Source organism: Gorilla gorilla, chromosome 8 (assembly GCF_029281585.2).
Source record: "Gorilla gorilla gorilla isolate KB3781 chromosome 8, NHGRI_mGorGor1-v2.1_pri, whole genome shotgun sequence".
Taxonomy (NCBI): domain Eukaryota; kingdom Metazoa; phylum Chordata; class Mammalia; order Primates; family Hominidae; genus Gorilla; species Gorilla gorilla.
Genome location: NC_073232.2, coordinates 113,786,554 through 113,810,743, shown reverse-complemented (window position 1 = coordinate 113,810,743; position 24,190 = coordinate 113,786,554). Strand labels below are relative to the sequence as shown.

Sequence of the window (24,190 nt, the reverse complement as noted above, 5' to 3'; positions counted from 1 at the left end):
GTGAGATATAACTAAGAACCCATAATAGGAGCTAAACTGAGATAAAAAAGAAAAAAAAAGAGCATGAAAACAGGAGGTAACAAACAAAAGCAAAAAATGGAAAATAAATAGCAACATGATAGATTTAAATCCAAACATACAAAAATTACATAAATGGTCTAAACATGACAAAGGCAGAGATGGTCAGGCTGGATTAAGAAAAAAAAAAAACAAAAAAAAACATGGCCCAACTATATGCTGAATATGAGAAATTCATTTTAAATATAAAGACACAGGCATATTAAAAGTAAAAGAATATAGTAAGATACACCACACAGACACTAATCATAAAAAAGCAGAATGTTTACATATAATATCAAAGTATTAATTTCCCAAAACAAAGAATACTATAAACATCAAAGAAGGACATTTCATAATGTTAAAAAGTCAGTTAATCACTAAGACAAAAATCCTAAGCACGCAGGTACCCAATAATAGAGCTTAAAAATACATGAAGCGGCTGGGTGCGGTGGCTCACGCCTGTAATCCCAACACTTTGGGAGGCCGAGGTGAGTGGATCACCTGAGGTCAGGAGTTCGAGACCAGCCTGCCCAACATGGCAAAATCCTGTCTCTACTGAAAATACAAAAAATTAGCCAGGTGTGGTGGCAGGCGCCTGTAATGCCAGCTACTTGGGAGGCTGAGTCAGGAGAATGGCTTGAACCCAGGAGGCGGAGGTTGCAGTGAGCCGACATCGTGCCACTGCACTCCAGCCTGGGTGACAAGAGAGAAACTCTGTCTCAAAAACAACGACAACAACAAAAAAAACCATGAAGCAGGCCAGATGCCATGGCTCATGCCTGTGATCCCAGTACTTTGTCGAGGTTGAGCCCAGGAGTTCCAGACCAGCCTGGGCAATGTGGCAAAACCCCATCTCTAAAAAAAAATACAAAAAAATTAGCTGGACGTGGTGGCGCACGCCTGTGGTCCCAGCTACTCAGGAGGCTCAGGTGGGTGGATTGACAGAGCCTGGGAGGTTGAGGCTGCAGTGAGTCACGGGTGTGCCACTGCATTCCAGCCTGGGCGGCATAGTGATACCCTGTCTCAAACAAAAACCATGAAGCAAAAGCTGTCACAACTGTAAGGAGAAATAGACAAATTCAAAACTATAGTGGGAGACATAAAAATTCCTCTCTCAATAATTGGTAAGGATGAATAGAAAAATCACTAAGGATACAGAAGACCTGAATATTATAAACCAACTTGACTTAATTGACATTTTTTGGGATGTGGCTAAAGTAGTGATTAGAATTACTTCTAATAACATTTATAGCTTCAACTGATTATATTTAAAAAAGGTTCAAAGTCAATGATCTTAGTTTCTACCTTAAGAAGCTAGAAAAACAAAAAAAAAAAAAATCAATGAAACCAAAAAAGGAAACAGGACTATGCTCCTAACAGGCATTAAAAGGATAATAAGGGAATATGATGAATAACGTTATTTCAATAAATTTCATAATTTAGATAAAACGGCCAAACTGCTTGGAAGACAAAGTATTAAAGTGGATTTCAAAAGAAATATTAAATCTGAAGAGTGCTGTATTTATTAAAGAAACTGAAGTTGTAATTAAAACTTTCCACAAAGAAAATTCCAGGTCTAGATGCTTCACTAGTGAATTCTATCAAGCATTTAAAGAAGCATAATATCACATATGCAAACTCTTAGAAAACAGATGAGGGAACACTTCAAAAATTATTTTATAAGGCCAACATTATCATGACAGTCAACCAGAGACACAGAAAATAAAGCAACAAACCAGTATCCCTTACAAACACAGATACATACACACACAAAAATCCTTAAAAAGACATTAGCAAGGTGAATCCAACAACACATAAAAAGGATTATACCTCATGAACAGGTGGGGTTTATACCAGCAATGCAAAGGATTTAAAGCTAAAAAAAATTCAATGTAATATACCAATTAACAGAATAAAAGTGAAAAACCATATGATTATCTCAATGGATGTAGATAAAGCATTTCACAAAATCCAACATGAGTTCCTCATTAAAACTCTCAGCGATCTAGGAACAGAAGGGAACTGCCTAATCCCCTGATAATGGATCACTATGAAAAACCCTAGGCCGGGCGCGGTGGTTCACGCCTGTAATCCCAGCACTTTGGGGAGGCCGAGGTGGCTGGATCACGAGGTCAGGAGATCGAGACCATCCTGGCTAACATGATGAAACCCCGTCTCTACTAAAAAATACAAAAAATCAGCCAGGCGTGGTGGCACACGCCTGTAGTCCCAGCTACTCAGGAAGCTGAGGCAGGAGAATGGCGTGAACCCAGGAGGCAGAGCTTGCAGTGAGCTGAGATCGCGCCACTGCACGCCAGCCTGGGTGAAAGAGCGAGACTCCGTCTCAAAAAAAAAAAAAAAACAAACAGAGAAAAACCCTATAGCTGACATACATCTATATATACACATATGTGAAACGGTGAAAGACTGAATGCCTTTCGCCTAAGATCATGAACAAAAAAGGGACATTCACTCTTACCAATTGTTTTTAACATTGTACTGGAGGTCTTAGCCAGTGCAATTAAAAAAAAAAAAAAGAGGGAGAGAGAAATAAAAGATACACAGATTGGGAAATAAGTAAAAGTATGTTTCTATGTATTTGCAATGAACAATCAGAAACCAAGGTTTAAAAATACCTTTTCCAATAGCATTAAAAATACAAAATATTTAGGGATAACTGTGACAAAAAGATGTGCAAAACCTTTATACTAAAAGCTACAATGTGGCTGAGAAATTTAAAAAGACCTAAACAAATGGAGAGATAAAGACTCAATATTGTTCAGAAGTCAATATTCTCCAAACTGATCTATAGTCAACACAAGTCCAACAAAAATCCCAGCAGATGGAGTGGCTCAGGCCTATAATCCAAGCACTTTGGATGTCTGAGGTAGGAGTACTATTTGAGGCCAGGAGTTTGAGACCAGTCTGGGCAACACACTGAGACCCCGTACCTATTTATTTATTAAAAAATTAAAAAACATTCCCAGCAGACTTTTTTGGTTGAACTTGGCAAACTGATTTTAAAATTAACATGAAAAATCAAAGGCCCCAAAAAACTTTGAAAAAGACAAAGCTGAAGGACTCACATTACTTGACTTCAAGAGTTGGTAAAAAGCTGCAGTAATCAAAATAAAATTATACTGGAATCAAGACAGACAAAAATCAATGGAACAGAACAGATTCCCAAAGAAGACTCACACATATATGGTCAATTCATTTTTGACAAAGCTGCAAAAGCATTTCGAAAGGACAGTCTTTTGAATAAATGGTGCTGGAACAACTGAATATTCATGTGTAAAAAAGCCCAACCCTTTGATCTATACCTTGTACCATATGCAAAGATTAACTCAAAATGGATCATAGACCAAAATACAAACTGAAAATTATAAAACTTAGAGAAGAAAACACAGGGAAAAATCCTTGTGACTTTGGATTAGTCAAAGGTTTTTCTGAGATACAACAGCAAGTAACATAGGCCATAATAGAAAAAGTCAGTGCAGTAGACTTAAAATTAAGAACCGCTTTTTGAAAGACACTTTTAAGAAAACAAAGAAACAAATTATGAACGTGGAGAAAATACTTGTGAATTACATCTGATAAAGCATTTGTAACTTAGAATATATAAAAGAATCTCAAAACTCAATAACCACTCAATTAAAAAATGGGAAAAGATTTGAACACACTTCACCAAAGTAGATATACAGATGGCAAAGAATAGATGCTTGACATTATTAATCATTAGAGATACACGAATTAAACCACAATGAGAATGACTAAATTACAGACTGTGCTCAGTACTGGCAAGAATGTGGAGTAACTGGAACTCTCATACACTGCTATACTATAATGTAAAACGGTAAACCACTTTGAAAAACAGTTTGGCAGTTTCTAAAAATTTTAAACATACACTTACCATATGACCTAGTCATCTGCTCCTAGGTATTTACCTCAGAGAAATAAAAGCAAAAAGCATACATTCATCCCAAGACTTCTACATAAATGTTTATAGAAACTTTGTTAATAGCCAAAAACGAGAAACAATCAGTGAATGGGTATAACCATACAATAGAATACTACTCAGCAAATTTTCAAAAGAAATGAAATATTGGTATACATCAACAACATGTAGTGCCACTTCACTATAGCCTGGGTGACGGAAGAAGACCCTGTCTTATACATACACACATAAATCCAACAAGGAAGACAAGAAATGTAACCTCTTTCTCTTCTCCAGAGCCAAGAATGCCTAAATGATGACAGTCAGGATTTAGAACACTGGGCTTCAAATGCTTGCTCTCATCTTTTCTCCGAGTGGTGTCTGTCCACCCTGTTGCTCCAACTAATTTTCTAATGGAAGCAGCATTTATCAATCTGGGCCCTTGGCTAACAACACGATAAATAATTTAGTGCATTCCTCCTTTTGAATCATTTCTTTCCCCAAATGTCAAAAGGGGGTATATGGGGAACAAAAAAGATGGGCTCAAGTTGCTGGAGGCACTAGCTCATGAATAGGCTGCAGAACTAAGGGGTTGACCAGGGGGATTCATGCAGATTCCCAGGGCAGTTTTTTTTTTTTTTTTTTAAGACAGAGTTTCGCTCTTGTTGCCCAGGCTGGAGTGCAAGCATGATCTCGGTTCACTGCAACCTCTGCCTCTCAGGTTCAAGTGATTCTCCTGCCTCAGCCTCCTGAGTAGCTGGGATTACAGGCGCCTGCCACCATGCTTGGCTAATTTTTTTTTATTTTTAGCAGAGACGGGGTTTCACCGTGTTGGTCAAGCTGGTCTTGAACTCCTGATCTCAGGTGATCCATCCACCTTGACCTCCCAAAGTGCTGGGATAACAGGCATGAGCCACCGCACCCGGCCCCCAGGGCACTTTTTGAAGGCACAGGTGTACAGGTCCTCAGATTTTGGACAGGTTCCAATTTGAATAATTATATTCTCTCTCCCTTAGTACCCCCTGCTGTTTCTGGTGGATACAGAATTCTTATTCACTCCCTGCACTAAACTGTTGTGTAGAGTTGCTGTGCAGCTGTTAAACAGCTGCCACATTTCTCTCCATATATAGTCTCTGAAGCATTTTTGGATGAAAGGAATTATATAAACATATTTTATTGTCATGTACTGGTTGCCTTACCACTTAGTTGTAGGTTTTGTGAGGTTGTAACTATTAAATTCAAATCCATATTCCACAGCACATCAACGTTTAATTTCTTCCCCCACCTGCTCTCCAATGCTCTCTAAACAGCAAGGCTCTTACCACAAGGGTCCGTAGACAGAGTGTCCCTGCAGGAGCACGAGGGTCCAAAGCAGCCACAAGATCCCACACTTTAATTTTTCTAAAGATCAAAAAGGGGACAAAAATGTTAGTTAAAAGCAAATGTAAGAGAAGGCAGGGAAGAACAGCATAAATTCATGGCAATAAATATGGATGGTGAGTATAGTTTAAATGTACGTGATTAACCTACAAATGAGAAACAGGCTAGCTTTAACCAAACTGAAGACAGTTAATAGTAAAGTTATACCATACTTTGGGATCAAGAGGAGATCTTGTACATTAGACCTCTTAATGATATTACACAGACCTAGAAATCTACAACTGTGAAGCATCCTCTTCCTGGTCACTTCTAAGAGTGGCCCAGGTCACATGTACTGAGGGACTGGGGTCCATGTAAGAGCAATGGAGTTTATATAAGCAAGCCCTCATCTTTTGATTTAAATAAGATAAGTGTAGCTCTTCCAAAAATCTTTTAATAGGCCATGTTTCCTTAAGTTACATAAGCAGACAAATTCCAAGACAGGTGGGTACAGATTAAAGCCAGGACAATAAGAAAATATTGTCTTGACCAAGCTGGAACATGTCACCACACTCTGAACAATTTCCCAAGGTTGTAACAGTGATGGCTGTCCCAAAGCAGAAGTGAGCAGTCTACACTTCCTGCTGCTTGCATTGGCTAATGAATGTATCAGTGTAGTTAGCTCATGAACTAAAATAATGTTGTTAGTTTCTGATATTTAAAAAGCTGCCAAAATCAGGCAGATTGACAAAAAGAAATGATAACAGTTCTTCCTAAGTGAATAACTATTTTTTTTTCTTTTTTTGAGACGGAGTCTCGCTCTGTTGCCCAGGCTGGAGTGTGGTGGTGCAATCTTGGCTCACTGCAACCTCTGCCTCCCTGGTTCAAGCAATTCTCCTGCCTCAGCCTCCTAAGTAGCTGGGATTACAGGCGCCCGCAACCACACCTGGCTAATTTTTGTACTTTTAGTAGAGACTGGGTTTTGCCATGTTGGCCAGGCTGGTCTCGAACTACTGACCTCAAATGATCCACCTGTCTCGGTCTCCCAAAGTGCTGGGATTAAATGCATGAGCCATTGTGCCCAGACTACTTTTGTTTGAATTTACTCTGTGTTTAGGATTGGTGGACATGGGGTCCATTCACAAAATTAATGGATTCCATAACCACTAGAAATTAGAAGAAAATAAAGATGACTAAACTCATAAATGAAATGCTAGGATGACAAGTGATGACAAGAGAACTGTACTCTTAAAAATTACTCAAAGAGATAAAAAACCCAAGAGATCAAAATTCAAGATCTTACCACACTAAGTCCCCAAATACTGCCCTCTAGTGTTTCTGTTTTGTTAACAGGTTACCCTTTTACATGGGTAGCCTGTTAACACTGGGTTTTTCTTGTTCTTTGCTTTACAGGGCAAAACAGTCAAATACATAACCAAATAACCAAAATATGAATGACAACCATGTGCAAACAAGTATAATAAAATGAATGGGAAGAATATTTCAGGACACTAAACCAAGGAGAGGTAAATACACGGATTAAAGAAATATGGTATCAGATATTTTGTGTAAAATCTATAAGCTTTTAGAAACAAGGAATGGTTATGTTTAACACCATAAACATAAGGAAGGATTAAGACGTAGATTTTCTCTTTTTTACACTCTGTTAGCACACTCACCCATCATAGGCCCCACTGACTATCCTCTTGTTATCAAATCGAATACAACGCACCAATTCCTCATGGCCTTCTAACACTCGTAAACATGCACCACATTCTATGTCCCATAATCTGGAAGAGAAAATTAAGTCAAGTGAATTTTCACGTATTCTTTTCTTAGCCTGGAATGTTATAACAATACACCTCATATGCCTTCTAAAAATTCATAAAATAAAATCAATCACCACCCACACAGATATGTGCTGCTTTCAATGTAATTTATTTCCTTTCTGCTATATAACTCACACAGAAATATGCAGGTTTAAGTTCAAACGTAAAATGTATTTTCAAAACACAGGGCTTTACATAATTCTGTAAACAGGTTCTTCCAGGCATAAAAACGAATTCAACGCACGCAGTTGCCTGAGAAGGAAATGACCAAGCTAAGAAAGTAGTTTCCTGAAGTCACCAAACTGAAAGAGATACAGATTATCAGTGATGTCCTGTTCTCACAAAGCACCTCCCCCTCTGCCACGGCAGACACTTCTTTCACCACTGTCCAGGACAGCTCTTCTCAGAGAATGGAAATGCAAAGTCAGTTCTCAAAAACTTTTGTGTACTAATTATAAAAACTGTACGTTTTCAGAGCAATTTAAGTGATTTCTAGGAATAATTTCCTTAGATATAACAAACAGTAGCTCTTTTTTAATGGCCTTTTCATCCTTTTAATACTTCACTGAAGGGAGAGGATGGGTAAATCTTCCAAATTCTAATCATATCTATGTCATTCATCTTTGTGAAGGGAAAACCCCAAAAAGGACTTCCAACTGTGAAATCTTCATAATTTCAAAGACAGGTAACTCTCTGGCCAATTATGTAATGCTAAGACAAAAATTACATAATTTCTAGTAAGGAAACAAATCTTTCTTTTCATTTCTTAAAAACAATGGCAAAGAAAAGGCTGTTAGCTGTTTATTAGCACTTTTCAACTATAGACAGGAGAAATTTAAAAAGAAGGGCAACAAAAGGCTTTGCTGTGCTGCTTCTCTGCCTGGGGCAAACTTCTGACCTGTAAGAAGCTACAGAAAGGAAAAACAGTTGATTATAAACATAACAAAATTGAAGACTTGTATGATCTGTGCATTAATAATGAATGGGAGCATAATATTGATCCCTTATGATACAAGGCACTTGCTGCTCACCTGATAGTGTTGTCAGATGAGCCACTCACTACCAGCCTGTCCCTGTACTGCAAACAGGCAATGCCTCGTTTGTGTCCATTTAAGGTCCTTACAAATTCACAAGTACTTGTGTTCCATACCTGAAAAAGAAAATGGCATTGAGCAGTTGATTTGGTGCTTTTATTGGTAAAATCTATGGCAACTGGAGTCTTAGAGAAGCAGAAAACAGGACTGAACCATTAGAGGGAAGTCTTCTCAAACAAATAAAACAAAGGACAATTTAAATTCATGGTAACAGAGGCTAATTTGCAGTTGGCTGTTACTACATGAGAATTCCTCAAATTGATTTACTCTTCTAGGGTTAGTCTCTTCTCACACTCACCACTATTTATAGGAATAAAATATCTAGGATAAATTGTCACACAACGTCTCACTTATTACCTTTTCACTTGTAGACTAGTCTCTGAATTAAATATTACATTTTTCTGTAGCAACGTTTAAATATGAAATTGCCCTTGATCAAATTTTCATATGAATTCCCCCATTCTAAGTTGGAAACTTACTGAAAAATGCCTTATTACCTTTATAGTTCTATCCCCAGATGCAGAAACAATGTACTTGTCATCAAAGTCTACAACGTTGACAGCAGCTCGGTGTCCGACCAGCACCCTCCGGAGGGTAATGTCAGTTGGGGAGGCCATATCCCATACAGCAATGGAACGATCTTTGGAGCAGGTCACCATCATGCCATTATTGAAACGCAAGTGCAGAACTGCTTCACAATGGTGAATCAACGTGTTTAGCATTTCACCTGTATTTACATCCCACACTCTGGAAGTGATAGATGAGATTTAGATGGTACTCAAGCTACAATCTGTTACCTATATTTGACCATCATGAGCCCTTCCACCCCTTATATTTAGAGAGAGGGCCGGACTGGGAGAGTGGGAGAAGGAAGGGGATGGGATGCTGCCAGTGTGTCCTTAAGACATACTGCTTGAAATATGGGCAAGTTGTGGAGGGCAAGGATGAGGTGGCAGCCACTGTCACCTAATAATTTGGCCCAGACTTGAAGACTGTAAAACTTCTCACATTCAATTTTATACCATTAGTAAGATACATTTTAAATGAGGAATCTGATTAATAACAATAGCATTAGTGCCCATTCCAATGATAGCCCTCAGGAGACAGAAATGAAATAGGCCAAGATGCTTCTGTCACATACTTAGTAATGTGAATTTGAGTTTGATTACCCTGGATCTCAGGTTTTATCATAAAGGTCAAAGGCCAAGATAACCACGACTCTAATTCTAAGCCCCCATTTCTGTGTTTTGAAGTGGGTAGGGGTTTAAAATAGACCCCCCATTGTAAATATGGGCTTCACAGCAGAGTGTGGGGCCCTTGGATAGCTTGAGAATTTTGTGTGATTATATATTTTGATTATTCTATTTTTGTGTATTTACTTAAGGTTTTATAACATGTTATTTCCTTTTTTCCAGTTTAGCCCCCTTTTATAGAATATCATTTTTTCTTTATCTTATAAATGATGTTAGCACCTGCAGTGTTTTAGATTCTGTGGGGCACTCACTCCACAAGCACCAATAAATGTTAAATGTCAGTAACTACAAGGGCCAAGTTTGCTATGCCTTGCTATGCCTTTAAGTCAAAAGACAAAAAACAGGAACAGTCTTTTCTATTCACAGAGGATAACTTGGAATGGTAAACATTTAACTTCAGAGTATCTAACAATGCACTTAACTGCTTTTTTCCTAGGTCTATTTTTTTTTTAAGTTACTTTTGATGCATTATGTTTGCTAAATCCTTTAGCTTAAGGCAAAATTCCTAACAGAGGTTCCCAGCAGTGCTGCTGGTACCCAGAACTCAAGCTATCCTGGACTCCAGCAGTATAATGGCTGTGTCATCAAATCACTAATGCCTCTGGAAATTGGGGGCCCCTCCCTGAGTGAAGCTTGCAATTAAAAACTGCACGGATGGCAGGGGAGGGGCTGGCAAAGAGAGCACAGCTCACCTGTACATGTTTCAAAGGAGATAATACAGACCTGCACTACAGTTACCACTACCTGAAAGGAAGGCTTCATTGCATTCATATCATTCCCCCGTGAGGTGGTTTTTGTAAGGAATGCAAAGTTTACCATAAGGATAAGAAAAGTTTCTGTAATAGACGATCCTCCAAATTAAAATAGAATGTGTAGTTTCTTAAATGTGCGAAAATGTAAACTTACCTCAAGCATTTCTAAATCAAGTTTTCTAGTTCTAGACTGACAGAAATGATGGGGACCCGGTGGTTTATTCTTCTTTAGTTTCAGAACTGTGCCGATATATACAAAATTACTATCTATGACAAAGAACAGAGCAGAGCTGATATTTCAGAGTTCAAAAAAGCATTTGAAATTTTCTACCTGACCGTGGAATCCGATGATCCCGTTATGATCACTCTCTCATCATACTGGAGACAGAGGACTGAACCCGTATGGCCTGTGAGAATTCGCTTGCATTCCAATGTGTTTTTATCCCAGATCTAGGATGGCAAATAAGATCCTTTTGATCAACGTGATGATGGGGTGCTGTGGAGACTTGTTGGTCCTATTACGTGTCTGATCCCCCAAAATAATCAAAGCCCAGAGTAGTGTGGAATGCATTCTTTTCTATAGGTATAGCTAAGCGCACACACACACACACACACACACACATACAGCTTCAGTACTAATGCAAACTTTTATCCTGTTCATTAAGGAACAGGGTAGTCTATAATTACGTGATGGCCAAAAGAGTAACAGGCCATTCAGTGCATTTCAAGAAGAGAATTTAACCCTAGGACTACCCATTTGTATAGTGTTCTGGGGGGAAGCTGATGTCTGTCCTTTAAGGAAATGATTTTGGCTTTGGGACTGGAAACAATCTAAAATCTTCACTTACTTTCTAGAAATAATGCTTAGAGTTTATGCTTTAGACTGCGCTATGAATGTGGTCACTCTTGCTCCCTCTGCTACCTTTCTACAATTGAATAGACCTCACCTTGATTGTGTTGTCTCGAAGGCCGCTTACTATTTTCTGATCATCATACTGTAAACAGTAAACTCCTTTGCTTGTTTCACTTCGGCAGTGAATTCTCTGTAAACTATGTCTTCCACATCTCCAATTAGATTCTATTGTCTGAGAAGAAGGAATGGGAAAGAGGCAGTGTTAGGAAACACCTAGAATCAAACTCTTTTTAGGCTTTAATGACAATCAATGGCTCAATGCTTTACTCTATGGGATATACACAACTTAGGGAAAACTAAAAAATGTCTTTAAAAGGCCACTATCTATATTTATAAAATATTCTTCCTTTTGCAAGGTAATTAAAGGTTGTTTCCTAGAACTCCCCTGCCTATAATTTGTTCAATTAAATAATAAATCTGGTGGAAAGAGACTACTCACCAAGAGAAGAAAAGCTACGAACTATGTGAGGTTATACACTCAGTGCTCTTACATATGTGATGGCCATTGCTACTGATTGCTACTGATGAACTTCTAAGGAGGTTCAATTCAGAAGATATTTAAATATGAGCTTATGAGTACAAGTTTACCAGTCACACTGCTATTGTATGAAGGGATCAATCTCTTTAGCTCTCTCATCTACTTATTAGTAAACCATTTTTTAAAGCTTTAAAATTTTGCCTAGCAATTTATTTTACCTACCCTACTCGCCTGTAAAGAGATTGATTTTCTTTTCCTTTTCTTTTTTTTGATGGAGTCTCGCTCTGTCGTTCAGGAGGGAGTGCAGTGGTGCGATCTTGGTTCACTGCAACATGTGCCTCCCAGGTTCAAGTGATTCTCCTATCTCAGCCTCCTGAGTAGCTGGAATTACAGGTGTGTGCCACCATGCCTGGCTAATTTTTGTATTTTTAGTAGAGACAGGGGTCTTACCATGTTAGCCAGGCTGGTCTCAAACTCCTGACCTCAGCCTCCAAAAGTGCTGGGATTATAGGTGTGAGCCACCATGGCCAGCTAAGAGATTGATTCCCAACTCATGTCAATAAACCTTAATGGGCTTGCTGTAACCATACTGTGACTGAAGAATGCTGATAATTCTGTGCCCTTGGGCAATACCCCAAAATACATAGATTCTTACCTCAATGTCTTGTATAATTTTAGGATAAAGTGCTCTATAAAAAGAGTTGGGAGGAGCATTCCCGTCAGGAGGTTTGTTTTTGAATAAATACTGTCCCCTAAAAAATAACAAATATTTCCCAGTGAAAATCATGACATTATATATTTAAATACATATATATTTTAAGAGAGAGTCTCGCTCTGTTGCCCAGGCTGGAGTGCAGCAGTGCGATGTTGGCTCACTGCAACCTCCGCTTCCTGGGTTCAAGTGATTCTCCTGCCTCAGCCTCCTGAGTAGCTGTGATTACAGTCATCTGCCACCATGCTGGCTAATTTTTGTATTTTAGTAGAGATGGGGTTTCACCATGTTGGTCAGGCTGGTCTTGAACTCCTGGCCTCAAATGACCTGCTTGCTTGGCCTCCCAAAGTGCTGGGATTACAGGCGTGAGCCATCACACCCGGCCGACATTATATATTTATAAGGAACTTCATATATTTTGAAAGTGTTTTCACGGTTACCATTCCATACACTCTCCATAGCTGTCTGCGGAGGAGCAAAGGTAAGCCTGATTTCAGGAGTCCCATGTCAAAGAGTAATCTTCTGGGCTCTAAGGAATCTGACCAACACTGATTTGCTTTTGGGTAAAACATGATTATTTCCAGTGTAGAACATCGGAGTACCAAGCCTTTAGGAATATTATAATATCAGTAAACAAATGGAATATGTACAATCAGAATTCATCTATTGCTCTATTAAGACTACTGCTTAGATTCACTGGCCTCATCTTTTGGAAATTTTGTTAGTAATGGTAACTATTACCTTTGAACTAGCACATGCCCTATAGGTTTTTTTTTTTTCCCCCTTTTACTGTGTCAGTGGTCCCCAGCATTGTAGACAGCAGCAATGCCTCTGGCATGGAGATCACTTTTGCTAGGTCTTTATTTGTACAGGGTAAGGTGTGGTGGCTGCTCAGTCACCCAGGCTGCTGCTAATCAGTGCAACTATGCTTTGAAAGGAGCAATTCAGTTCATTTCAACAGAAAACAAAAGGATCACAGGTGTGCCCAGCAGCAGCTAGGGAAGAAGAAAAAAAAGAAATGCCTAAGAGCACTGCTATCAAGTCTAAGGCATGAAACTGACTTTCACAGGTGTGTTCCTGGCTGTATACATACATACATGTACTTAACTGCCTTCCCTGATTCCAGTGAGCAACATTTGTTAGTATCTCCTTCCTTATGACAGCACATCTCTGGAATACTCGTATCCCAAGCTAGATCTTTGCTACAAAAAAAAATCAGTAAATGGCAATCACTTCCTGCTGGGTAAAAAATTTAATTCCTCATCCGGAAGTTAAGAACCCACCAAACACGGTGTGGAAGCTAGTAAACCCCACTATGGGTGTACTAACTGCTGTTCTCACTGGCACCGTGCCTTGCAAAGTGGAGATAGGCAGAAATGCCTCTGAGTGTAATCCTGGCACCAGAGAAATCATGTTTTCTCTGGGCCAGTCATCCACTCCTCCCTCTATAGCTCCATTACAATATAATTAATTGTTTGGTATCTCCAGGAGTGTTTCTCCCCTGCCCTCTTCCTATTATACACCCTGAAAATTAGTTGAGAAAATTTCCTATCAGGAAGGTAGATGGCTCTAACTTCTGTGTTAATACAGAAAAGAAAATCTGAAATAGAGAAGTGAAAATAATACTTATAAAAAGGGGGATTAATGAAACATGATACACCAGCATAAACAAAGGGGGAAACAAGATGCATTATGAAAGAATTCCAGATTAATGGTACATTTCTCTGTACAATATTATTCTACAAACACTTTGCAGGCAAATAACAGATTTTGAATGTGAAGATTTTAAGTCTGACTCCTGAGCCCACCCACATTCTTAACTACTTTATTGTTTCTCAATGCCCACCATTCCTGAGATTCCTGTCTTCTTTTAATCTCTAGCACTCCAAGACTTTCTTCCTATGCAATGATACTATCTACATTCTAAGGAAAGAGAACTCATACAAGCTTCTGATCTTGTTTTCCACCTCACTGCATTTACCATGTCTTGGTAAAGTATCTGAATTTCTTCAAATCAAAGTGTTACAGAAAGGGGTGGCTAGGTACTGAAAACTGGCTTCTGTCTTTATGTTTTAAGTCAAAACCTTTTATGATGGAAGATCTTTGACAATAGGGACTACTTCTACGTGAAATGCCTAGTACCTACAAGAATGTGAGTACATGATAAACATTAAATATTAAATTCAGAATGTTATCATAAAATGTGATCTGCTGATTAAGAAAATTGACTTTTCCCAAGTGGTCTTTTATTATACTTTTAAGAGTTACCATTACTGAGCAGACAGCATATTCAGTATTATTCAAGAGAGAAAACTACAGAGTTCATGTCCCAGGGGAAGACTGTCAAATCCATCTAGATATAAAATACAACATCAAATACCAAGTTAAAACTTAGAGATAAAAGCTTTATTAGAAAACTGTATTTACTTACTATTTTTGGTTAGTAGAAATGGAAGAACCTTTCAAAGCTAGCATATGGGGAAAAGTATAACACAGAAAGACTTTATTGACATATTAGGCTTGGTAAGACAACTTGAAAGAAGAAAATGAGAAACTGATGGAGTAAATTTTTTTTTAAAAAAGGGAGGACAACTGACACAGGAATAAAGTCAACATGTAAAAATAGAAGCAGCAACAAGAAAGTCGAGGGAATAATGGAGGAAGTCGACACGGGATGTATAAGTATTTGGAATTTCATGGGTGTATCATGGGATTAAGAGGATAAACATGCCCAAAGACAAGGGGATATAGTCAGAACTCTGAAGGATACTCAAAAGAGCGGGAATGGGTTTCTGTGGATAAAGAGATAGGGGAAAAAAGTGGTAATTAGTGCTGGATCCTGGATTATTTCACCTACCCTTTAAAAAGGCTCAAAAGCCATCTTCTCAATGATTGTTTTTTCTTTGTAACTAACATAAAAGATCTTGCCATTTAGTGCCAATCCCAGGCAAAACTGTGGAGCCTTTTACCTTTGGCATTTTCACATCCATCTGCCAAGAACTGCCCACTTACTTCTTGATCTTTCTGCCTTCAAAAAAGGACTCAGTAAACTCCCAATTTATGATGAAGGTTTACTGTCATTTACAGTCCAAATGGGAACACGATGTATTTTAACAGGTAACAGAACCTTTATAGCTAAAGGAATGAATCTCCTTAACTGAAATTTCAGGAGTTATTTGGAGACGAGATTCTTTTTTTCTGAGGGATACAGAAATCTTCTCAGCTGCCCTAAAATTTTCTCATGTAAGCAATTGCCTGCTGTATCCCCAAGGCTGGTCCCAGCACTCTTAGCAAAATGATGGACCCCGAATACCATATAACTCCATTTTTATTTGCTTTGTTGTACTATTAAAGAGTTTATTTCCAAAGTATGAAGTAGGTTATGAATGATTTCTATTTTTCTATGTAGCGAAATAAGAATTAAAAAACATATTTGAGAAGTAGTAATAATATTCTTGTGTGTGTGTGTGTGTATGTGAGAGAGAGAGAGAGAGAGAGAGAGAGAGAAAGAGACAGGGTCTTGCTCTGTTGCCCAGGCTGGAGTGCAGTGGCATGATCACAGCTCACTGCAGCCTCAACTTCCCAGACTCAAGCCATCCTCCCACCTTAGCCTCCTGAGTGGCTGGGATTACAGGCATGCGCCACCAGGCCCAGCTAATTTTTTGATTTTTTTGTAGAGATGAGGTCTCAATATGTTGCCCAGCCTGGTATCAAACTCCTGGGCTCAAACGATCCTCTTGCCTTGGCCTCCAAAACTGCTGGGATTACAGGCGTGAGCCACCCCACCTGGCCAACAATATTCTTTGATACACAGCCTAAAAATTGCCTAGTTTTTTTGTTTCTTTAATTCAATTTGAGAGAAAAATTTAAACAGTCTTCCTAATAGCCAGAATGATAAAAATCTCTGAGGCATTTGGTATAATATTTATAGGTCATTGTATTTATTATGTGTTAATAAATTTCAAAGATAGAAAAAAAGCAAGAGAGCCAACTACTTTTTCATGAAAATTTGAAGGAAAGCTGGCCCATGAATATTTATCTTTTAAAAGTGTTCTCTATTTTTAACTGTTTTCCTCTTTATGATCCAAGATAAACAACTGATAAAATTAATTTGGAAGGACATCACTAAGCACACACATGCCTATTATAATTTTTTCTGTCAATGAGAATATTTAATATGTCACCTTTATTTGTGAACTATTACTACGTAGCTTTCCTATAGTGACATTCTAGAGACATACTCAGAGAGAAAATTATTTAAAGAAAGATATCTTTCAGAAGTTCTAATGAAATAGTACTGTTAAGAGAACAACAAAAAAATTAGTGAAGTCTCTTAGACTGCTAACTATATGATGCTTTGGGGAATTCGGAATTAAGTCAGAAAATCTTGAAAAACAGAAGTCTTAAGAAGAAACAATGATTTATACTTAATTTCATTTTCACTTTTTCTGATGGCTAGAGTTCTTATTCCACTTGGGCTTAAAAATAATTTTTGATTATTTTTAATAATATAAAAGCAAGAAATTTTCTGAAAGAAAATAAAAGCATTTGTCCTGCATTATTTTAGGGGAAAGCTATACTGGATGGTTTCTATGTGATTCAAAGTCATCTACTTTTTTTTTTTTTTTCTCATAAATTGCCCATCAGTCCTTTTGCAGGATACCAACTTTTTTTTTTTTTTTTTTTTTGAGATGAAGTCACGCTCTGTCACCTAGGCTGGAGTGTAATGTCCACCTAGGGTTCATGCGATTCTCCTGCCTCAGCCTCTACAGTAGCTGGGATTACAGGTGCACGCCACCATACCCGGCAGTCCTGTGTTTTTAATTTTGTATCTTTAGTAGAGTCGGGGTTTCGCCATGTTGGCCAGGCTGGTCTCAAACTCCTGGCCTCGAGTGATCTGCCCACCTTGGCCTCCGAAAGTGCTGGGATTGCAGGCGTGAACCCACTGTGCCCAGCCGCAGGATACCAACTTCTGCCCAGATAACAGAATGTTTTAAACAGGAGGGCTGATCAGCTTTCCATTATTTTTTGCAAAGCAGTATTAATACAATATCATGTCATTTTGTGAGTGACAGGTAAGAAGAAAAACTGCTGAGTATATGAACATTTGTTCTCTGTTACATTTTAAGCTAGAAATCAACAAAATCACCATATTAAATGAGAAGTGGTCTCATTGGCTCCCCAAAAATCTTTCAGTGACTGTGAATGGCCAGGTCCTGAAGCCATATAAGAGTAAGAAAAGTTAAAGGCTCACCATCCTCTTCGTTCTGCCAGGCCTCTCCACAGAGAATCTGTCCTGACCATTCTCTCGATAAGCTTCTTCCACAGCATGCCATCAGAGGTCACTCGGTACCATTCCTTGCACACAAGTTCAGCAGCACATAGTGATTTGGCATCCAGGTATGACAGAATGTTCTCAGCAATATGATCCAAACCCCGAGCTTTCAGTAGGGGGAGGAGGCAAAGAAAAAGAACACAGAAGGTGGCGAATGATTTTTTACAAAAGGTCCTTTAAAACAGAACAGCATTTGTTCTGCTATGAAGGCACATCATTGTCCCTAGTGTGGTCCAGTTTCTTTTTCAAACAGAGGCTTGGGTAAAATGAGTGTCAATAATTTTTCCATAAGGTTACAGAAATGAACAGTATTTTCCATCTTCCTTTAGATAAGGAAGTTAAAGCTAACAACCAGCAAACCCCCAAGACATTAAAAATAAAAAGGATTCCAGAAAACAATTCACATCTATCTATATGGATTTCAGCACTAGGGGATGTTCTATGGATGGCATCTCAAACTCTATGATTCAGACCCCCCCAAATCTCTATATTAGGTCCATTTCTCATTCTGTTTCTATTACTGCTGTAGTTCCAAAGCTGTTCGGTAAAAGAAATGTCCTTTAAATGTACTAGGGGAGAGGCACTAAGTCAGAATGTGCTGGGTTATAGAATTTTGGGCATGCAGAAAGGAGAGAAGAAGGAAATACAGAATGGCATGGAAATATCCCAAGAGAAAGACAGAGATGTATGTTTAAGTTCAAGAATGGGTTTAATTTCAGATTTAAAAAAACTATATTTGAGAGTAGCTGCTGCTATAAAACCTAAATGACAGTTGAGCAAAAACGAAAAAAAATTCCAGACCAAAAGATAACTTGGTTAGCATTTCAGAGAATATTTTGTAGGAGGTGCAGAGGAAAACAGTGGAGAATATGGGGAGTGTAAACCAGAAGGGCTTCCCAATTAAAGTTCTCCACCACCCAAATCTGTACTGAGGTCTCAGAAGAAAAGATCCTATAAAATAGGATGATCTCACTAAAAAAACTTCTTTTGCCTGCTGTTCTACATTTACAACTGAGATAAAAACATTCAAAGTTATTTCTGTTTACAAAGTACATATCAGAGGTTTTCTACAGACTTAAATAGTTCAGAAGGATTCCTTCATACTCGCACTCCCGTAGGCACAAACTTAACAAGAAAGAGAACATGGCATTTCATTTTGGGCCTTTCCCCTGAATCATATCATTTTAATTATAAAGATTGTATGGATATCAGTCACACTTTTCAGCAGACTTGAGAAAGAAAGCATTAAATGGATTTTGTTTGGCTGGCATCACATGTTCGTATGTAAGCATAAGCAGATGGAGACATGCATTACCCAATTCTTATTAAAGGAACATGAACAAAAGCCAATTAAAGATATAATAATTAGTTCTTCATGTTAAATACAGTAATGGTACAATTTATATTAAAACTTTCTACACCATCAGAAATTTCCAAAATGCAGTCCTGTGTTTTTAATGGGTGCCATCAAATTGCTCCTGATCATTTCACCATGTACCTATAAATAAGTCTTTGGAAGTAATTTCACCTAACACTCCAAACAAACCCATTACATTAATGGACTACAGGCACTTTTTGAAGTAGTTTGGTTTACTAAACATAGCCAGATGGTATATAGGTTTATAAGTTTAAATGGCCATAAAGCATTAGATTGATGATTTAATACCTCATAGAGTGGTCAGTGGATACAAACCAGGGATCAATATTAGGTAAAGGATACACAGGTCTAATCAACTCCTGTTCAATTCTTAGTGGTATAAGCTTGAGATAGTAACATGTCTCAGTGACTGAGGAGAACAAAGTAATGAGGTTCACACAGACTGTTTTGTACAAAGAAAACTGTTTGCCTATGGCTAAAACAAAATCCAATGAGTAAAGAGGGGGCAAAAATCTATTCTATTTAACAAAAGATATAGGTAAAATTCAGTTTTTATAGTGGTTATTCCTAAGATATAAATAGGTACTTCTTTTGTTTTAAATAGCAACTTAAATTCCTAGTTTAGAAAAACAAAAATTTTAAAAAGGTGTAATTGGCAAATATAAAACAAAGTAGTATTAATAGTTGGGAGGCTATGAGCTGGTATATTTTTATTAGGGGATAGTTTGGCACCATGTATTAAAAGCCTTAAAATGTTCATATTCCTTAATACATAGCAAATCTATGTCTGTATTTTTTTCCCTAGGATTCCTACAAGATTAATGTATAAAAATTCATCATCATATGGTTTATAATATGAAAAAAATTTGAAACTACCTAAATGTTCAATAAAGGGGTTAAATAATATGTGCTTCAACCATTGTGAAGAATATTATGCAACAACTGAAAAGTATGTTTTAAGAGAACACACATTTAGAAAAATACATTAAGAGAATGTATTAAGAAAAAATGGTCACAAAACATTTATGATCAAAGCTTTATAGGCAAATACACATACCTAGAGAAAACAGGCTACCTGCCAAAATATTAATAACTTAGCAAATCAGTAGTTCTTTCTGAATGGTGGGGTTCTAGGAAATGTTTTTAAATATTTTCTAAGTTTCCTATAACTTCTATAATTGGAAAACAACAACCAACACCCCCTCCCCTAACAAGGTAATATTTAAGATAAGATTCATTCATGCTGGTATGATTTTTTTCTCTTAAAATAAACTTTGAATACACAAGACACCTATTTTCCTGAAATAGCATTCCCCCCAAATACTGACACCTTGGCAGTGTTCTTGTCTGCCCTTAAGCATTCAGAAAAACCACAGCATCCTCCAAAAAAAAGGATTTTACGGATCATTTTATATTTATTTAACACCACAACAAGGCTTATGAGATATCCTTCTTTCTAAAAACTTCAACTAAAAATGTTTCTTATTCATCTGTAGAATTTATTTATCTATTTATTTATTTATTTATTTTCTGAGATGGAGTCTCGCCCTGTCGCCCAGTCTGGAATGCAGGGGTGTGATCTCAGCTGACTGCAACCTCTGCCTCCCGGGTTCAAGCGATTCTCCTGCCCCAGCCTCCCAAGTAGCTGAGATAACAGGTGTGTGCCACTACACCCAGCTAATTTTTGTATTTTTAGTAGAGACAGGGTTTCACTACGTTGGTCATGCTGGTCTGGAACTCTTGACCTCGTGATCCACCCACTTCGGCCTCCCAAAGTGCTGGAATTACAGGCCTGAGCCACCGTGCCCAGCCCATCTGTAGAATTTAAATATTCTGTTGATATATTCTCATAGAAATACAAATCCAAGTACATAAACATATCTTGGAACTAAGACGTGTTATTATAAAAGACACATCTTACACCAGGTAACACCTCAGAAAAGATTTTATTTGGACCCATGTATGGGTAAAAATAGGTTGAATAGAAGGGCATGAGTAAGAAGATAGGTAAAAGGAGTCTTGGCTGGGTGCGGTGGCTCACACCTGTAATCCCAACACTTTGGGAGGCCGAGGCGGGTGAATCATTTGAGGTCAAAAGTTTGAGACCAGCCTGGCCAATATGGTGAAACCCCGCCTCTACTAAAAATACAAAAATTAGCCAGGCATGGTGGTAGGTGCCTGTAGTCCCAGCTACTCAGGAGGCTGAGGCAGGAGAATTGCTTGAATCTGGGAGGCAGAGGTTGCAATGAGCCGAGATCACGCCACTGCACTCCAGCCTGGGTGACAAGAGTGAGACTTTGTCTCCAGAAAAAAAAAAAAAAAAAAAAGGAGTCTTTATTTCTAGAGTTTGGTTTTTTTTTTTTTAAAGCTTTATACCAGCTGGGCGTGGTGGCTCACGCCTGTAATCCCAGCCCTTTGGGAGGCCGAGGCAGGTGGATCACGAGGTGAGGAGATCCAGACCATCCTGGCTAACATGGTGAAACCCCATCTCTACTAAAAATACAAAAAATTAGCCCAGTGTGGTGGCTGGCGCCTGTAGTCCCAGCTACTCAGAAGGCTGAGGCAGGAGAATGGCGTTAAGCCGGGAGGTGGAGCTTGCAGTGTTGCAGTGAGCCGAGATCACACCACTGCATTCCAGCCTGGGCGACAGGGCAAGACTCCATCTCAAAAAAAAAAAAGCTTTATACCAAAAAGGTACAGTTAAGGAACTTAATTTGTAAAAATAAAGCCAATAAAGACTTTTAAAGAGAGATATATAGCTGGAGATCTAGTTCTCTTATCATCATAGCAAATTAATGGTTTACAAACACTTGTAGACATACCTGGCAGAGCAGTTATGAAATCTCTCTGCAACATAGGTTTAAGATACGAGTTTATGTGCCCATGTTGGTAATGACACATTTGGGATATAAGATGTTCCACAAATTCCACTTGATCTGACTCTGACCACTGCTCAAAGTATTTGACACACAGTTCCTTTTCCTTTTCATAGCTTGCTGAGAGTTTCCGTTGCTTTGGCACAATCATACTGGAAGTGCCATTGGCAAGTTTTGTCTGTAGAAGGGGTTAAAAGAAACATAAAATGATTAGTATTGAAAATGAGGGAAATATATATGATTTTCTGGTATGGCATGCTATATTATGTCTACATGATTGAGCCCACTCTGTTATTCTATTAGCAATTACGTGGAAAACCACAGAAATACCATAGAAAGTTGGTAAATCAGCTATAATGCCAGAAGACTAAGCATCCATTTCCAAAAGTTTGCAGAAGACATTCTTAATATTTGAAGATACACAAATAAAAACCGAAAGCTGAAAGCATGTTATTACTAGCAAGCCAAAAATCTAATTTGCTTTTTCTTGTATACAACAGTTGTTGGACATTTATACAATTACTTGCTCACAACTTTTTTTTGAGACAAGGTCTCACTCTGTCACCCAGGCTGGAGTGCAGTGGTGAGATCATAGCTCACTGCAGCCTCCAGCTCCTGGGCTCAAGCGATCCTCCCACCTTAGCCTCCAGAGTAGCTGGGACTATATAGGTACACACTATCATGTCCTGCTAATTTTTAACATTTTTTTTTTGTAGAGATGGAGTCTTCTTTTGTTGCCCAGGCTGGTCTCAAACTCCTGGCTTCAAGCAATTTTCCTGCCTTGGCTTTCCAAAGTGCTGGGATTACAGGTGTGAGCCATTGTGCTCCGTCATCACAACTTTTTTTTTTTTTTGGAGACAGTCTTGCTCTGTCGCCCAGGCTGGAGTGCACTGGCATGATCTTGGCTCACTGCAACTTCCACCTCCCAGGCGGAGAATCAAGCGATTCTCCTGCCTCAGCCTCCCAAGTATTGGGACTACAGGTGCCCACCACCACGCCTGGCTAAGTTTTATATTTTTAGTAGAGACAGGGTTTCATCATGTTGGACAGGCTGGTCTTGAACTCCTGACGTCAAATGACCTGCTCACTTCAGCCTCCCAAAGTACTGGGATTACAGGCATGAGCCACCGTGCCCGGCCAACAACTTGGTTTTTAATTGTCAAATAAGAAGTTCTTCATGAAAAGAGAAACCAAAGAATATTCTGAGACTCTGTGGTACCTTTTTGGACATAAAGCTAAAATAACACTCGTATGCTCAATCTACCTTTTTCCATAACATAAAATATTCCGTATTTCCCATGAAGTCTTTTTTATTAATTGATTCATTCAATAAGTATTTACTGAACCTCTACAATGTGCCAAACACTGTCCTTGGTACTAGGAATATAACAATGAACAAAAATGACAGTCTCTAACATCACTAACATATATTCTTAGTGTGAAAGGCACATTAAAAACAGAAGCAGCCAGGTGCAGTAGCTTATACCTGTAATCCCAGCATTTTGGGAGGCCAAGGTGAGGAGAACACACCTGTAATCCCAGCTACTCAGGAGGCTGAGGCAGGAGAATCACTTGAACCCGGGAGGCAGAGGTTGCAGTGAGCTGAGATTGCACCACTTCCCTCCAGCCTGGGCAACAGGGCGAGACTCTGTCCCCCAAAACAAACAAACAAACAAACAAATAAACAAACAAAATACAAGCAAATACTTAGAATATATAATGTAGGTAGTGCTATGAAGAAAAATAAAGCAGGATAAGGGGACAGGAAAAAAGTATGTTATTGTGGTAGGCAAAATTCTAAGATGGTCCCCAAGATTCTTTTTTGTTTGTTTGTTTTGAGACAGAGTTTCAGTCTTGTTGCCCACACTGGAGTGCAATGACATGATCTCGGCTCACTGCAACCTCTGCCTCCCGGGTTCAAGTGATTCTCCTGCTTCAGCCTCCTGAGTAGCTGGGATTACAGGTGCACAACCCCATGCCCAGCTAATTCTGTGTTTTTAGTAAAGACGGGGTTTCTCCATGTTGGTCAGGCTGTTCTCGAACTCCCAACCTCAGGTGAGCTGCCCGCCTTGGCCTCCCAGAGTGCTGGGATCACAGGCGTGAGCCACTGCACCCGGCTGGTCCCCAAGACTCTTGGCCCCTGGTGTACACATACCTTCTCTGAGTTATTCGAACAGTAATGTAGGTATTGCTGTCATTAAAAGAGGGATCCAA

General features: G+C 38.7%; 1 protein-coding gene across 10 annotated transcripts in view; it reads right to left on the bottom strand.

The window, feature by feature from the left end:
• Window positions 1–24,190, bottom strand: part of BTRC (beta-transducin repeat containing E3 ubiquitin protein ligase) — a 204,891-nt gene that overhangs the window by 13,650 nt on the left and 167,051 nt on the right. For all 10 annotated transcript variants that reach the window (XM_019035292.4, XM_019035294.4, XM_063709765.1 and 7 more), the window contains 9 exons: window positions 21,923–22,154; window positions 17,642–17,828; window positions 12,331–12,427; window positions 11,232–11,369; window positions 10,616–10,734; window positions 8,777–9,026; window positions 8,217–8,335; window positions 7,036–7,146; window positions 5,320–5,398 (listed from right to left, as the gene is read on the bottom strand). In XM_019035292.4, the coding sequence (XP_018890837.1) occupies window positions 5,320–5,398; window positions 7,036–7,146; window positions 8,217–8,335; window positions 8,777–9,026; window positions 10,616–10,734; window positions 11,232–11,369; window positions 12,331–12,427; window positions 17,642–17,828; window positions 21,923–22,154 (1,332 nt within the window). The remainder of the gene's footprint in view (window positions 1–5,319; window positions 5,399–7,035; window positions 7,147–8,216; window positions 8,336–8,776; window positions 9,027–10,615; window positions 10,735–11,231; window positions 11,370–12,330; window positions 12,428–17,641; window positions 17,829–21,922; window positions 22,155–24,190) is intronic.